This window comes from Dipodomys merriami, unplaced genomic scaffold (assembly GCF_024711535.1).
Source record: "Dipodomys merriami isolate MVZ:Mamm:240054 unplaced genomic scaffold, mDipMer1.0.p SCAF_2, whole genome shotgun sequence".
Lineage (NCBI taxonomy): Eukaryota > Metazoa > Chordata > Mammalia > Rodentia > Heteromyidae > Dipodomys > Dipodomys merriami.
The window spans coordinates 18,519,347-18,534,299 of record NW_027203381.1 but is presented as its reverse complement, the minus strand read 5'-3'; the positions used below and the strand labels follow the sequence as shown (position 1 = coordinate 18,534,299).

Below are 14,953 nucleotides of genomic sequence, written 5' to 3'. Positions count from 1 at the left end.
TCCAAGAACTATTTTCACATTCCAAGTAGAAAGAGGAAAGGGCAAGGAGCAAAGGACTTCAGGTGTTATGCTCTGTGAGTTGATGCCTGCCTACAATGTACTTCAGTGACAAACTATGTCACATGGCCACGTGAAGTTATCAAAGAGTCTGAAAATAAAGCTGGACACACACTGCCATCCCAAGGAAAATCAGAATTCTATTGGAAAGGAAGAAGTAAAGGGATGTAAGGCATGAAATAGTTCTGTCTGTCATGAAACCTTAACTTTAGTGGGAAGTTGTCCCCCATTCCCTTCCTTAACAGTTAATTCTAATTGTCTCAGCTCTGTCATCTGGGCTGCATATCACCATACCAAATCATGTCAGGAATTTGTGCTTCTCTTTCTAAAAAAATGTTAAAATTCTGGATTCATGTACAACAGAAGCCAGGAGCCCATTTTCTCAAAAATGTCTCTTTGCTTTTTGGGCCAGAGACAAATAGCCTATTTCCAACCATATCCTCACGTGGTTTATTTTAAAAATAACTCTTTGGCTGGGAATGTGACTTAGTGGTAGAATACCTGCCTGCCATTAATGAGTCCTTGGGCTCGATTCCTCAGTATCACATAAATAAAAAAAGAAAGAAAGAACTCTTGAAAAATATGCATTCTCACCTTAGCTGTTGAGGAGGCTGAAGCAGGAGGATTAAAAGTTTGAGGCCAGCCTAGGGAACACAGCAAGGTCTCATCTCAAAAAACAAATTAGTTGGGCTGGGAAGGTGGCTCTGTGGTAGAGCGCTTGCCTTGCATGCATGAGGCCCTGGGTTCGATTCCTTAGCACCACATAAGCAAAAAGAAAAAAGCCGGAAGTGGCGCTGTGGCTCAAGTGGTAGAGCACTAGCCTTGAGCTGAAGAGCTGAGGGACAGCACCCAGGCCCAGAGTTCAGGCCCCACAACCAGACCCCAAAAAAAAAATTAAAAACAAAACAAAAAAAAAAACAAATTAGTTGATTAAAATTAAACATGTATTCTCAGTAGTGGTGTGAAACTGGCTCACTAGAGATGAAAACCTTCACAGATTCTATAATGGTTTGGGGAAAGGGCCCAGAGACACAAACAGATAATTCAGTATGGAAGAAGACAAATGGTGAAAGAAATGCCTAACAAGGCTGCTCAGGAAGAATTTTTTTTAACTTGCTTTTCAAGTAACAAACTAGATGGACAGTTTGAATCACATAGGAACTGCACTGAGCGACACTGACAGAAACCCAGTTACAGTAGCATAAACAAATAAGTGTCTATTTTTGTTAAATGACAAGTCCAGAGTGAGGAAAGGAGAGGAACTGTTGTTGATTTTGGTTCAGCAATCCAATAACATCAAACAGAATTTTCTGTGAGATTCGTGGCTTGTGAGTATGAAACTCTATAAGGACTTTGTCCATGTTCTAGATGGAAGGAAAAAGAGTTATCAAGAACAAAAGGATGGCCAGGTATGGTGATATATATTCTTGTAATCCCAGTGATGTAGGAGGATAAAAGGGTGTGACCCTATAAGACAAAGCAAAACAAAACCACAAAACTAAAAGTAAAAAAGAATTAACTATTATGACTCATGTGTACAACACATGAGATGAGACTCTGAGTTTAACCCTTGGCACTGTCAAAGGGCGGTGGGGAGAGTAAAAGAAAAAAGAACAATAAGAAGTCAGTTCCCAGTAACAAGCTTGCTGAGAAGTCTCATTGGAGAACCTCGTCTTACATCTCAATAAGCAAACATCAGAGAAAGCTGGAAACAAATCTGTCCTCTCTAAAAAACAAGGCAAAAATAAAAACAAGCCAGAAAGAAAAGGAGAAACTCCAATCTCCAAAAATCTGAAAGTTTTTTGTGTTTTTTTTTTCTTTACTGCCAGTCCTAGAGCTTGAACTCAGCACTGAATGCTATCCCTGAGCCTCTTTGTGCTCATCTGAGTCACAGTGCCACTTCCAGCTTTTTATGAGTAGTTTACTGGAGGTAAGAGTCTCACAGACAATCCTACATGTATACTAATTATTACAAATGAGGGAAACCATGGAGCCTGTATTTCTTTCTGGCTTACTTCACTTAATATGATTTTTTCCCCAAGTCTTCCAATTTCCTTACAAATGGGGGAATGTCATTCTTTCTGATGGAAGCATAGAATTCCATTGTATATATATACCACATTTTCTTGATCCATTCATCTACTGAGGGGCATCTGGGTTGACTCCAAATCTTAACTATGGTAAATAATGCTGCAATGAACATCTGGTTAAATGCCCAGGAGTGGAACTGCTGGGTCATAGGACAGTTCTATGTTTAGTCTTTTGAGGAACCTCCATACTGCTTTCCAGAGTGGTTGAACAAGTTTACATTCCCCAAGATCACAATAGCCCAATACCTATTTACATATAACCATATAAAATGATACTAATAGAAATGAACTCCATAATATGGAAACAAGAGGTTGTTGTTGTTTAGTGTTGTTTAGTTTTCAGTTATTTCTTTTGTCTTCCTTTTTCCCCTCTGGTTTATTCACTGTGGTCACAGTTTCTGATTTTAGTACTTTTTGGCATGTATATAAGTTTATCTAATTTGGGGAAGAGGAGGATCACAGAAATGATGGGACAAAGGATGACCTAATGCAACAACTAGACATTATGTTGGAAGTGAACTTTATAACTTGTGAGGAAGGGAGTCAGGGAGGAGGGAAAGTAGGAGAAAATGAAGGAGCAGGTAACATTTCAAAAAGAAATTACTCAGGTACTACCTTACTTATGTAACTGTAACTCCTCTGTACATCACCTTTACAAAAACGAACAAACAAACAAACAAAAGCCTCACCACTTCCCCGCTGAGACTGACTTGGAAATGCAATCCTTAGATCTCAGCCTCTGAGTAGCTAGGATGACCCATGTGAGCCAGTGGCACCAGACTCTGTAAGTTCTTTTTACAAAAATCAATTTAATCCTCTGCCCATCATCTGCTTAATACTGCTAAACGATCTTATTTTATTCCTTAATATAAATTATATAAAGCTTTTGTTTTGATCATAGACATAGATAGGCAAAGAGATAAAAGAACTTCATAATGCAGAAATTAGATATGCAGAAATTAGATTTAAAAGACACTGGTATATGATAAATTATACAGGATTCTAGATACTCACACAAAGTGAGACCAAAAGAGAATACTCCTAGGAGTGGCTCATGCCTGTAATTCTAGCTACTCAGGAGGCTGAGATCTAAGGATCATGGGTCAAATCCAGCCTGGGCAAGGAAAAGTCTGTGAGACTCTTATTTCCGATTAACCAACATAAAACCGGAAGAGGCACTGTGGCTTAAAAGGTAGAGTGCTCACCTTGAGCTGAAGAGCTGATGAATAGCACTCAGGCCCAGAGATCAAAACCCACAACAGGAGAGGGAGAGGGAGAGGGAGAGGGAGAGAGGGAGGGAGGGAGGGAGGGGGGAGGGAGGGAGGAGGGAGGGAGGGAGGGAGGGAGGGAGGGAGGGAGGGAGGGAGGGAGGGAGGGAGGGAAGGAGAGAAGGAAGGGGGAGAGAGAGAGAGGAAGGAAGGAAGGAAGGAAGGAAGGAAGGAAGGAAGGAAGGAAGGAAGGAAGGAAAATATGCAATGTCTATGTGCCTCTTCATATTTACATAAATATCAAAACAAACTCGAAGACATGGAAACAAGAGATCTCTTTTCTTTTTAAATTCCTTTTTTTCCTTTTTTTGGTCCAGTCGTGGGGCCTCAACTCTGGGCCTAGGAGCTGTCCTTCAGCTCTTCAGCTCAAGGCTAGTGCTCTACCACTTGAGCCACAGCGCCACTTCCGGTTTTTTCTTTTTTGCTTACGTGGTGCTGAGGAAACAAACCCAGGGCCTCGTGCATGCAAGGCAAGCACTGTATCACTGAGCTACCTTCCCAGCCCTAAATTCTATTTTTTGATTATTGTCTTCTTCTCTTTATGTATGGTGCATTCAAGTATGTATCTTCAGGTGGGAAGGAGGAAGGCAGAAAGAGTGAAAAAGTACAGCTGGACACAGATGAAAGTGAACTACACAACTCATAGGTGGAGACAGGAGGGAGGGACTGGGAGTGAGGGAACAGAAGAACTGTACAAAAGGAAATTTACTCATTACCTAACTCATATAATTGTAAATTAATTTTAAAAAATAAGCAAAAAAATTTCATGGAGTATAATCATTAAGATACAGATAAAAATACTATACCAAGACCCACACTCTTCAACATGATCAATTATCATCATTATACAAAGAAGATAAATTTTGGCTTAGCCAGAACTTACAAGAGTGGAATATCAGTGATTAACTGCACCAAACAACAGAGCAATTCTTCCAAAAGATCTTCTGAATCAGAACCTGGTAAGACACATAAAAAGTTTTTTAAACAATGTATACAATAGAATGAAATTGTTTAGAAGTTAGGTATTCATTCCTAATTAGAATAATTTTATTACCTATATTATGCATATTTAGCATCTAATGTAATTTACATCTAGTATAGGAATTGTGAATACCATCTATTAATAATAGAACTTTTAAAATATTAAGATATTTTAAGGCTCCTGTAGGCCAACAGCTTTCTAATTTCTTATGCTTCAAGTTCTTTCAATTGAATTGTATACTACAAACAAATATATAAAATAGATTTTAAACAATCAAGTTGCTTTTGCTGGTTCACTTGAAACAAAGGTAGAGGAGCTCTACACTTCCTTGCCATAAACATCTGAGCTTTACCTCTGATTTTGTTGTTGAGCCACAAGGTACTTTTTATGAACCCATGGGGAGGGACCTGCATATTGCAGACTAAATCACTCCAAGAAGCTAACCACATATTTATAGCCAAAGATAAAATGACTTTCTCAAGTCATAGAATAACTAAATGGCAAGAACAGGATAAAAATTACAATTTTAACAGAAATATTCCTCTACCCAATCTGCTACGGTTATGAGACCTCAAATTTCCAAAGCCAACCAATATCTTCTGAGACTTCTAGGCTTTGGACACTACTGACACATACTCCATGAAATTCTTTCCACAGTAACATTATTTTAACCAACTTTTTTTAAAGACTATTCCTCTGCAGTATCTGCTGTCTCAGAATTAACTTCTCTGGGTTCTTCCACTAGCTGTCTTCTCTTCTTCCTATTCTCTCTCTCTCAAAGATTTGAACTTACATAAGTGGTGATTATAGGTTAATGATTCTTAAGTCTACAGTTCTCTTCTTGGCTTCTATTGACTATCATGTATGTCTATTCAATTGCCTACTAGCTATCTCTAGATATATCACAAGTACCTAAAACATCACATGTTCAAAGCAAATTTACTCTCTTAACACTTCAGATTCACTCACCCTCCTTTTCTTCGCCCACAATTTTTACCCTCTTTCTTCTTTATCTGCCTTTTTTTCAGTATATCCAATGGTAAAACCTACATTGCTCTCTCAATGATCCTTTAAAAGAGGGACTGGGAAGGTGGCTCAGTGGTAGAGTGCTTGCCTTGCATGCATGAGGCCCTGATTTGATTCCTCAGCACCACATAAGCAAAAAGAAAAAAGCCAGAAGTGGCGCTGTGGCTCAAGTGGTAGAGCGCTAGCCTTGAGCTGAAGAACTGAGGCCCAGAGTTCAGGCCCTACACAACTGGACCCAAAAAAAAAAAAAAAAGATCCTTTAAAACCAACTGACAGGGACTGGGAAGGTGGCTCAGTGGTAGAGTGCTTGCCTTGCATGCATGAGGCCCTGGGTTCGATTCCTCAGCACCACATAAGCAATAAAGAAAAAAGCCGGAAATGACGCTGTGGCTCAAGTGGTAGAGCGCTAGCCTTGAGCTGAAGAGCTGAGGAACAGCGCCCAGGCCCAGAGTTCAGGCCCCACAATCGGACCCAAAAAATAAATAAATAAATAAAACCAACTGACAATCTCTGGGTCTTCTCAATTATACAGTCAGTCCACCTCTCTGATCTTGCCTCTCTTCTTCACTCCTTCTGCCCAATCTCATCATCTTAGTTCAGTTTACTAAACTAAAAATCATTTCTGAACATCTTTACACTTTCCAAGTTAGGAACATTCATATCCCCAATTTCACTCATCTTCAATTCAAATTCCACATTGCTATGGAATGAAGGTAACTAAGCTCTCTCCTTCATTCTCCTGATGTATACTTTTTGGTACCTTAATCTGTTGATAATATATTAGGAAAAAATTCTGAATTATAAAGTAAAGCAAGCCGGAATCTCTAGTTTATAGGTTCTGCATCCTCTTCTACTTCTACTATTCCTTCACAGTGTGTATCCTAAAGCTGTTGATTATATGTCATTTATACCCCCTGAACAATATTCCTCTACCTAGGACCTTCAATCATGAAAACTCTCCATCTGAATGAACCTTTTCAGTCTCTATCTCCTACATAACACTTGACTCCCTTTACCCTGAATACAAATAACCATATATAATGTATCTATATTTTGTGCTTAGCTTTCATTGCACATATTATGATATACTATCTATCTACATGCAGGCAATCTCCTACTGGACCCTGCACTTCTTGAGGGCAATGACTAATGGAATTTACTCATACATTTGGCCTACTATATAATCTATGGATACATCCATAGGTTCTACATTTCTGGATTCAACCAACGAGAGATTGAAAATATTTGAGTAAAAAATTTATACCTACAGAGAAGATACACAGACCTTTTTTTTGTCTTTATAATCACTGATACAAAAAAACAATTTGCATACCATTTTTATTATATTGCATTGTAAGTAATCTAAATATATTTAAAGTATACAGGAGTATAATATATGTACACACACACACACACAAGGGACTTGAGTATCCATGGATTTTGGTTTCTGTAAAGAGAATAAAATCCCTCACAGATTCAGAGAGAAATACAATATATATTCAAGCCAGGTTCCAGTGGCTCACTCCTGTAATCCTAGCTACTCAGACCTGGAGCATCATGATTCAAAGCCAGCCTGGGCAGAAAAGTCTAGATTTCATTCCCAATTAACCAGCAAAATGCCAGAGTAGAGGCATTGCTGAAGTTGTAGAGTGCCAGCCATGAGCAAGAAAGCTGAGTAAGAGTGAAAGACACTGAGTTCAACTCCTAGAACAGAGACACACAAAAAAGTATGTGTGAGTGTGTATGTGTGTGTGTGTGTGTTTACAAAATACAGTTTGCTGAACTAAATTCAGGGATATAAGAAGAGACTTGCCAATTATATCCAAGGCAGCAAAGCACTTGAAATCCCCCCCCCCAAAATTAGCAATTTTTATTTTTATAGACAATGCTATCTGGCATTCAGAATTTCAGAGAAATTCCTGTCTTGCCACAAATAGAATTGGCACAGAAACCCTGAGAGGTAAGTCTAAATATTGAAGACAATATTAAAACACACTGAATATACAGATCAATGCTAAAAAGGATACACAGTAAAACTCAAGTTCAACAACTACATTAAATCTCATTCCAAGAAATAGTGAGCTTGGCTCAATTCCTGAAGAAAACAAGGGACAGGGATGAAGGTATGGCTCACTGATAGTCCTGCACCCATGAAGCTCTGGGTTCTAGCCCTGGCATCTTAAAAAAGGAAAACAAGTACAAAGGTATAAAGTAAACATCTATCTTTGAGACTACATAGTAAGGAGTAGATCCACTTTTAAAATTTCTCATATTGTAATGGCTGTTCAACCTACCCCAAGTGAGTTAACTTACCCCAAGTGAGTTAACTATACCAACAAGTTGACTTGTTGGCACACAGTATATACTCAGTATGTTTGCTGAGCTGCCACTCCTTGGTTTGTTCCAAAATAGACCCACCCTCATTCGACTAAGAACATTAAAAAATCACTCACTGATTCCCTAAAGAACATTTCAGAGCAAATGCCAGTTTAATAACCTATCTCTGTTCAGCCAAGCAGCCAGACAGTTTCTTAGTTACAGAAGGCAAGGGAACAGTACTCAGTACCCCAGATGGCATCTGATTGAATATTTTTTACTTCTAGAGGGGTAAACACTTGTAATTTTTAACTTTAAAACAGTGAAGAGAATTCTCCTGCCAGTTCTATGTGCCATCTAAATCATGACCATGGTCAAGTTTATTGCTAGGTCAATAAAGGGGAATTCACAGCATTGATATCAATTTAATATAAAAATAAAGATGATGATGGAGTTCATGTAAGTAAAATGTAACATTTCAAGACCAAAATTTTAATTGAATAAGCAGTTTCCAATTTAAATAAGACTTCTAGCTACTAAAAATAAGACTCCTAAGTGGAGGAGGAGATAAAGAAAGGTGGATGGTGAATAATTTTGAAATATAGTGCAACTATGAATGAGTAAGACATAAGGAACTTCAGTGAAAGCTGTTGATCAGTGAGATGAGAGGGCAGAGGGAGGAAAAAAAGGAGTTCTTCTGAGCAAAATATAAGATATGTATGTCTGAAATCCCTTGGTGCAAAAAACACATTAAATGTAAATGGATAGCAGGAAAGTAAAATGGGTTTGTTGAGTTGTAGGCCACAGTAGAAGGGGTAAAAAAAAGAGGGCAAATGAGGATGAATAGGGTTAATGTAGCTTATTCTTTGTTTTTGTGCCAATCCTGAGGCTTGAACTCAGGGCATGTGCACTGTCTCTGAGCTTTATTGCTCAAGGCTAGTATTCTATCACTTGAGTCACAGTTCAATTTCCAGCTTTTTGCTGGTTAATTGGTGTTAAGATCTTACAGACTTTCTTGGTCTGGGTGGTTTCAAACACAATTCTCAGATCTCAGCCTTTTGAATAGCTAGAATACAGGCATGAGCCAGCAGCACCCCACCTGTCAAAATAGTTTTAAGAAGAGATCCCAGGCACTGTGCAGAAAAGTGTCCATGAAAATATTATCTCCAATCAACTACTAGAAAACTGGAAGTGGTGCTATGGCTCAAAGTGGTAGAGCCCTTGCCTTGAGCAAAAAGAGCTCAGGGACAGCACTCAGGCCCCAATTTAAGCCCCAGGACAAAAAAGAAAGAAAGAAGAAAAAAGAAAAGAAAAGCAAAAGAAAAGAAAAGAAGGAGGAGGACAAAGGAAGGAGGAAGGAGGAAGGAGGAGGAGGAGGAAGAGGAGGAGAGAAAGTGATACAGGGGGTAAAGTTTGGAAATGTCCTAATAAAATTCCCCTTGTAAACTAATGAATGCTAATAAAATAAATTGACAACAAAATAATTTATAGAAAACAAGCAACAATCACAATAAAGAAGCCATCAGGTCATATCAATTAGATTACATGTAATTATTAAAAGAAATGGTAAGAATGAAAGCTGTTTATTGTTATTTTTGCACTCAAAAAATCAGAAATGCCAGCTTTTCAACATTGTCCAAAATTACAGTGCCAAAAACAAGTACTAAAAAACTAATCAAGCTAGGCACCAGTAAGTGGCTCATGCCTGTAATCCTAGCTACTCAGGAGGCTGAGCTCTGAGGATCACAGGTCAAAGCCAGGAAAAGCTATGAGATCTTACCTTCAATTAATTACAAAAAGCCACAATGGAGTTGTGACTTTTTTTTTTTTTTAGAGTAATAGAGCACTAGCCTTGAGCAAAAATAGTTAGGGACAGCATCTAGGTCATGAGTTCAAGCCCTAAAACCAACACACACACACACACACTCTCTCTCTCTCTCTCTCTCTCTCTCTCTCTCTCTCTCTCTCTCTCTCTCTCTCTCTCTCTCTCTCTCTCTCTCTCTCTCTCTCTCCACCCCTTAATCAAGAATAGAGACATGGGCTAGGAATAGCATAATTTTAAATGCTTACATAAATGGTACCAAAAAAAAGTTGATAAAGAAGGAAAAGAGGGGCCGGGCACCAGGAGCTCACACCTCTAATCCTAGCTACTCAGGAGGCTGAGGTCTGAGGACCACAGTTTAAAGCCAGCCCAGGCAGGAAAGTCCATGAGACTCTTTTTTTTTTGTTTTGGGGGGGGGGAGGGTTCCAGTTGTGGGGCCTGAACTCTAGGCCTGGGCGCTGTCGCTCAGCTCTTCAGCTCAAGGCTAGCGCTCTACCACTTGAGCCACAGCGCCACTTCCGGCTTTTTTTTAGGGCCTCAGGCATGCAAGGCAAGCGCTCTACCACTGAGCCACCTTCCCAGCCCCTCTATGAGACTCTTATCCCCAATTAACTACCGGAAAACTGGAAGTGGCGCTGTGGCTCAAGTGGTAGAGCGCTAGCCTTGAGCTGAAGAGCTGAGGGACAGCGCCCAGGTCCAGAGTTCAAGACCCACAACCAACAAAAAAAAAAAAAGGAAAAGATGCCTACATTATTAATCAGAAATAGAATCTTAAACTAATAACACAGATAAAATTAGGACAAAAATAATTATTATATATGCTAAGTTTACCGTAAAAAGGTACTCATTGGTGTGGAGAAAAGATATTCACTGGACTTATGTTGGTAGATCAACTTATGTTGGTAGATCAACTGTTGCTCATTAATAAGCAAAAAGAACATTATTAAAGAGCATAATTCCTGAATTGCTAACTCGACATAAAAGAAGGGAACAAGTATATCCACAGAATTATCAAATATCAGGCCACACAGGTGGCTCTTCTAGAGTGATGACCATCTTGACAATGTGGTCAACAGTTGAGAAAGTATAGTTTGACACTGCCCTATTAGATAACATATGATATAAAACAAAGAACTGTGTTTCTCAAGCTTGTGTAAGAGTGGGTGATTCAGGAGCAAATAAAGTAGTATGGATAGATATTTGGTCCCAAGATCAATGTCTCAACAATAATGAAAAATAATTTTATATTATAATAAAAACAGCATTTATACTTTAAAAGTATAAAACATGCATAGTTTTTGGGATAGAACACACAACACAATGTTGTTGGGTTTGCAGAAGTCAGAATATTATGTTCTCAGGCCTTGTGGGGATAAACATTATTCCACTCTGGCTGTTTGAGCTTCATAGAAAGAGCTTCAACACAACAAGAATAACTGTTTTTGGCATTATTGTACCACAAACGTAAATGGTAGAGAGTTTGTTAGAATGCATGAAGCCCTGGGTTCAATTCCTCAGTCCCACATAAACAGAAAAGACTGGAAGTGGCGCTGTGGCTCAAGTGGTAGAGTGCAAGCCTTGAGCAAAAGAAGCTAAGGGACAGTACCCAGACCCTGAGTTCAAGCCTCAAGACTGGTTTAAAAAAACACAAAACCAAGCACATGCAACTAATACATACAATTCACGATTCTTATTAAAAGCTCCGTTTAAACATCTGTATTTAAGAAATATATAATGCTTTATTAATAAAATAGTATATTAAGCATGCTTATCTCTTAAAATTCTAAATCAATATATAAAATCCAAGCTCTGAAAATCAATGACAAATGATAAACAATAACTGTGAAATAAAATGAAGTAGTTTGAAGATCATGACACTAAATATTTTAGTTCTACATAAAATTCTCCAAGAATAAAGACTGTATAACGTTCAAGACCTCAAAATTCTACAGCATTTCTTATACACCATTCCAGGTAATTTCCTAAAGTACTTGATTCAGCTATGACTACAACACAGAATATATGTTAGAAACGTCATGATCCAAAAGAGGATTAAGAGCAGTAGAAAACCCAAGTTCCAACATAACTTTGAAGGGTGACTTTATCATGTTCCTTTCGCTCTGTGTGTGTGTGTGTGTGTGTGTGTGTGTGTGTGTTTTCTTTTTAGATGGATCTTTGTGTGTGTGTGTGTGTGTGTGTGTGTGTGTGTTTGTGTGTGTGTTTGTTTTCTTTTTAGATGGATCTTTCAAAAGTAGTCCAGACTGGCCTCCCACTGGAGAACTTCCTGCTTCAGCCTGAATGCTAAGATTACAGGTACATAACACTATGCCAAACCTCCTTTCCTTCTAAGTAGATCAGGGAAAGAGATAGGAAACATATTTGCCTGTAACCAATTTACTGGGAGAAAAAAAAATCATGCTTTCCAGTATTCCTAATCAAATCTGGTGATACAACGGCTTATTATCATTGAAATCAGTTTTGATGACAGGATAACCGCTCAATCTGTGATGATGCCATGCAGTTTCATGTGCTTCCTGTGCCCCAACCCTCTTTTCAAGGAAGTTTCACAGACCTTCACTGAAGGTAAGCTGCTTCTTCTTAAAATAGAACTGAAGTGGCATAGCAAAAGAGGTTCCAGAATAGAGATGCAAAATTCAAGAAAGAATATTCCTTTGATTTAAAACAGACCTGGACAGTTGTTTCCTGTGAAAAGTGTCCAGGGCACTACACATGGAGAAGTCCTCAAACAACTGGGGCTCTGGCTCACACCTGTAATCCTAGCTATGCAGGAGGCTGAGATCTGAGGATCTAGGCTCAAAGACAGCCCGGGCAGGAAAGTCCATGAGACTCTTTTTTTTTTTTTGGTCCAGTCGTGGGGCCTGAACTCTGGGCCTGGGCGCTGTCCCTCAGCTCTTCAGCTCAAGGCTAGCACTTTACCACTTGAGCCACAGTGCCATTTCCGACTTTTTTTTTCTGCTTATGTGGTGCTGAGGAATCGAACCCAGGGCTTCATGCATGCAAGGCAAGCACTCTACCACTGAGCCACCTCCCCAGCCCTCCATGAGACTCTTATCTCCAATAAACCACCAGAAAACCAGAAATAGCACTGTGGCTCAAATGGTAGAGTGCTTGCCTTGAGCTGAAGAGCTGAGGGACAGTGCCCAGGCCCATAGTTCAAGCCCCATGACTGACCCCCCCCAAAGAAGAAAGAAAACAGGAAATGGAAAATACACACACACACACGCACGCACGCACGCACGCACGCACACACACATACACACACACATACACACCTAGCTACACTTGCCTTTAGTTTTACAAAACTCATCTACATTCACTGTTACTTATTTACACAACTCATTTTTGCTTGATATTATTTAAATTTTAATTTTTAAAAATCAGCATCAAGGAGAATTTAACATATATACCTGTCTTTCTCTCTATCTCTTTCTGCTTTCCTCTAACTCCCCAGCTTCCACTCCTCAAGGAGGTGGCAATTTATATTAGCTCAAAACTGGACAAAACCATGAGTGCTTTCTTATAGAATATGTCTTTTGAACAAAGAGACAATACAAAATGAAAGCAAATAAAACTGCTAAAATTGATATTCACATACTAGCTTTGCTCAGTAGTTATCAGTTTAAGTTACCACATTTTGACTATGAAATGAAGGACTGAAATAGTATAATACACCATTATTTGGTTTCCCTGAAGATAGTTGACTACATCATTTTGTTTGTAAAGAAACTTCAGAAAACTAAGGAAACAAAACTTAATTTGGGCCTGGTGCCAGTGGCTCATGCCTATAATCCTTAGCTACTCAGGAGGCTGAGATCTGAGGATCATGGTTCAAAGCCATCCCAGGCAGGAAAGTCTGTAAGACTCTTTTTTTATTTTTTATTTTTTTTGGGGGGGGTCCGGTCATGGGGCTTGAACTCTGGGCCTGTGCACTGTCCCTCAGCTCTTCAGCTCAAGGCTAGCACTCTACCACTTGAGCCACAGCGCCACTTCCGGCTTTTTTTTTTCTTTTTGCGTATGTGGTGCTGAGGAATCGAACCCAGGGCCTCAGGCTTGCAAGGCAAGCACTCTACCACTGAGCCACCTTCTCAGCCCCTCCAATTAACCACCATAAAACCAGAAATGGCACTGTGGCTCAAGTGGTAGAGTGCTCACCTTGAGTTGAAGAGCACAGGGACAGCACCCAGGCCCAGAGTTCAAGCCCCAGAATTGAGGAAAACAACAAAACTTAATTTTGACATTTTAAATTAAGCATTTTTTCAGGGAAGAAACTAAAAGAAAAATTAATTCTGCATTTTCCCAGTGTCATTAGAGAAAAACAAAGATTTTCCACATAAGTTAAGCAGAAACGTAAGATTATTGGTATCTTATTCAAACACAAACTAGGTTTTGCCTAACCATCTGCATACTGAAGAGATAGTGCATTAAGTAATTAGGTGAATGCTATTAATTCTACAAATGTATTAGCACAGAAAATGAAATGCTCTGACCTGCAAAATATCCCGCACACCTTGTTTATAGCAGCATTGTAAAGAAAGTTATTTCCTTCCCTGGGATATCTGTCACCTTTCAATTTCCTTAAAACCTGCAAAAGCATTTAGTGAGATTCTGACCTCATAGGCAAATCCTTAGCCATGTAACTTAATGAACTGGCTAGTAAGGCAGCCAGCCGCAAAAAAGAACAAAATATTAGAAGACTACAGAATCACATCTTCAAAGTATTGGTCAAAAGCAGTATCTTTTCTAACTCAGAAATAACTAAGGATAAGAATGAAAAAAAACTATAGTGAAACAAAAAACTTTTATTCCATTTCTCCAAAGTGTTTCAAGATCTTTAAAGAGATTAGAAGGACTCTAAAAAAAGAGGATGAGCCAACTTCCCTAAGTTGTTTGCTAGTATGTGTAGGAAATTCCTCTACTACCTACCATGTAATGAGGTCTTAGAAGGGAATATATTAATTATATATTTATATAGGTGGCTCACACCTATAATCATAGCTACTCAGGAAGGTGAGATCTGAGAATTGCAGTACAAAGCCAGCAAGTTAAGTCTGTGAGACTTTTATCTTGAGCAAAAAAGATCAAGGACAACACCCAGGCTCTAATTCAAGCCCTACTACCAACAAAACAAACAAACAAATAATACTTAGTCATGCTACCACTTTGGGTAAGAAGTTTATTATTTTGTTATGTCATATCCATGTTTGAAATGTAAAATAATTCCATAATACTTTTAATTGATAATACCTGAATTGGGGGGGGGGGGTTTGTTTTTGGTCAGTCATGGTGCTTGAACTCAGGGCCTGAGCATTGTCCCTGAGATTTTCCCCTTGAGGCTAGTGCTCTACCATTTTGAGCCACAGTACCACTTCCA

The 14,953-nt window shown here is 39.0% G+C and overlaps 1 protein-coding gene across 4 annotated transcripts in view; it reads right to left on the bottom strand.

Annotated features, from left to right (window-relative positions):
* Positions 1-14,953, bottom strand: part of Dym (dymeclin) — a 320,347-nt gene that overhangs the window by 245,050 nt on the left and 60,344 nt on the right. For all 4 annotated transcript variants that reach the window (XM_070029178.1, XM_070029181.1, XM_070029180.1 and 1 more), the window contains exon 6: positions 4,299-4,371. In XM_070029178.1, coding sequence (XP_069885279.1) covers positions 4,299-4,371 — 73 coding nt within the window. The remainder of the gene's footprint in view (positions 1-4,298; positions 4,372-14,953) is intronic.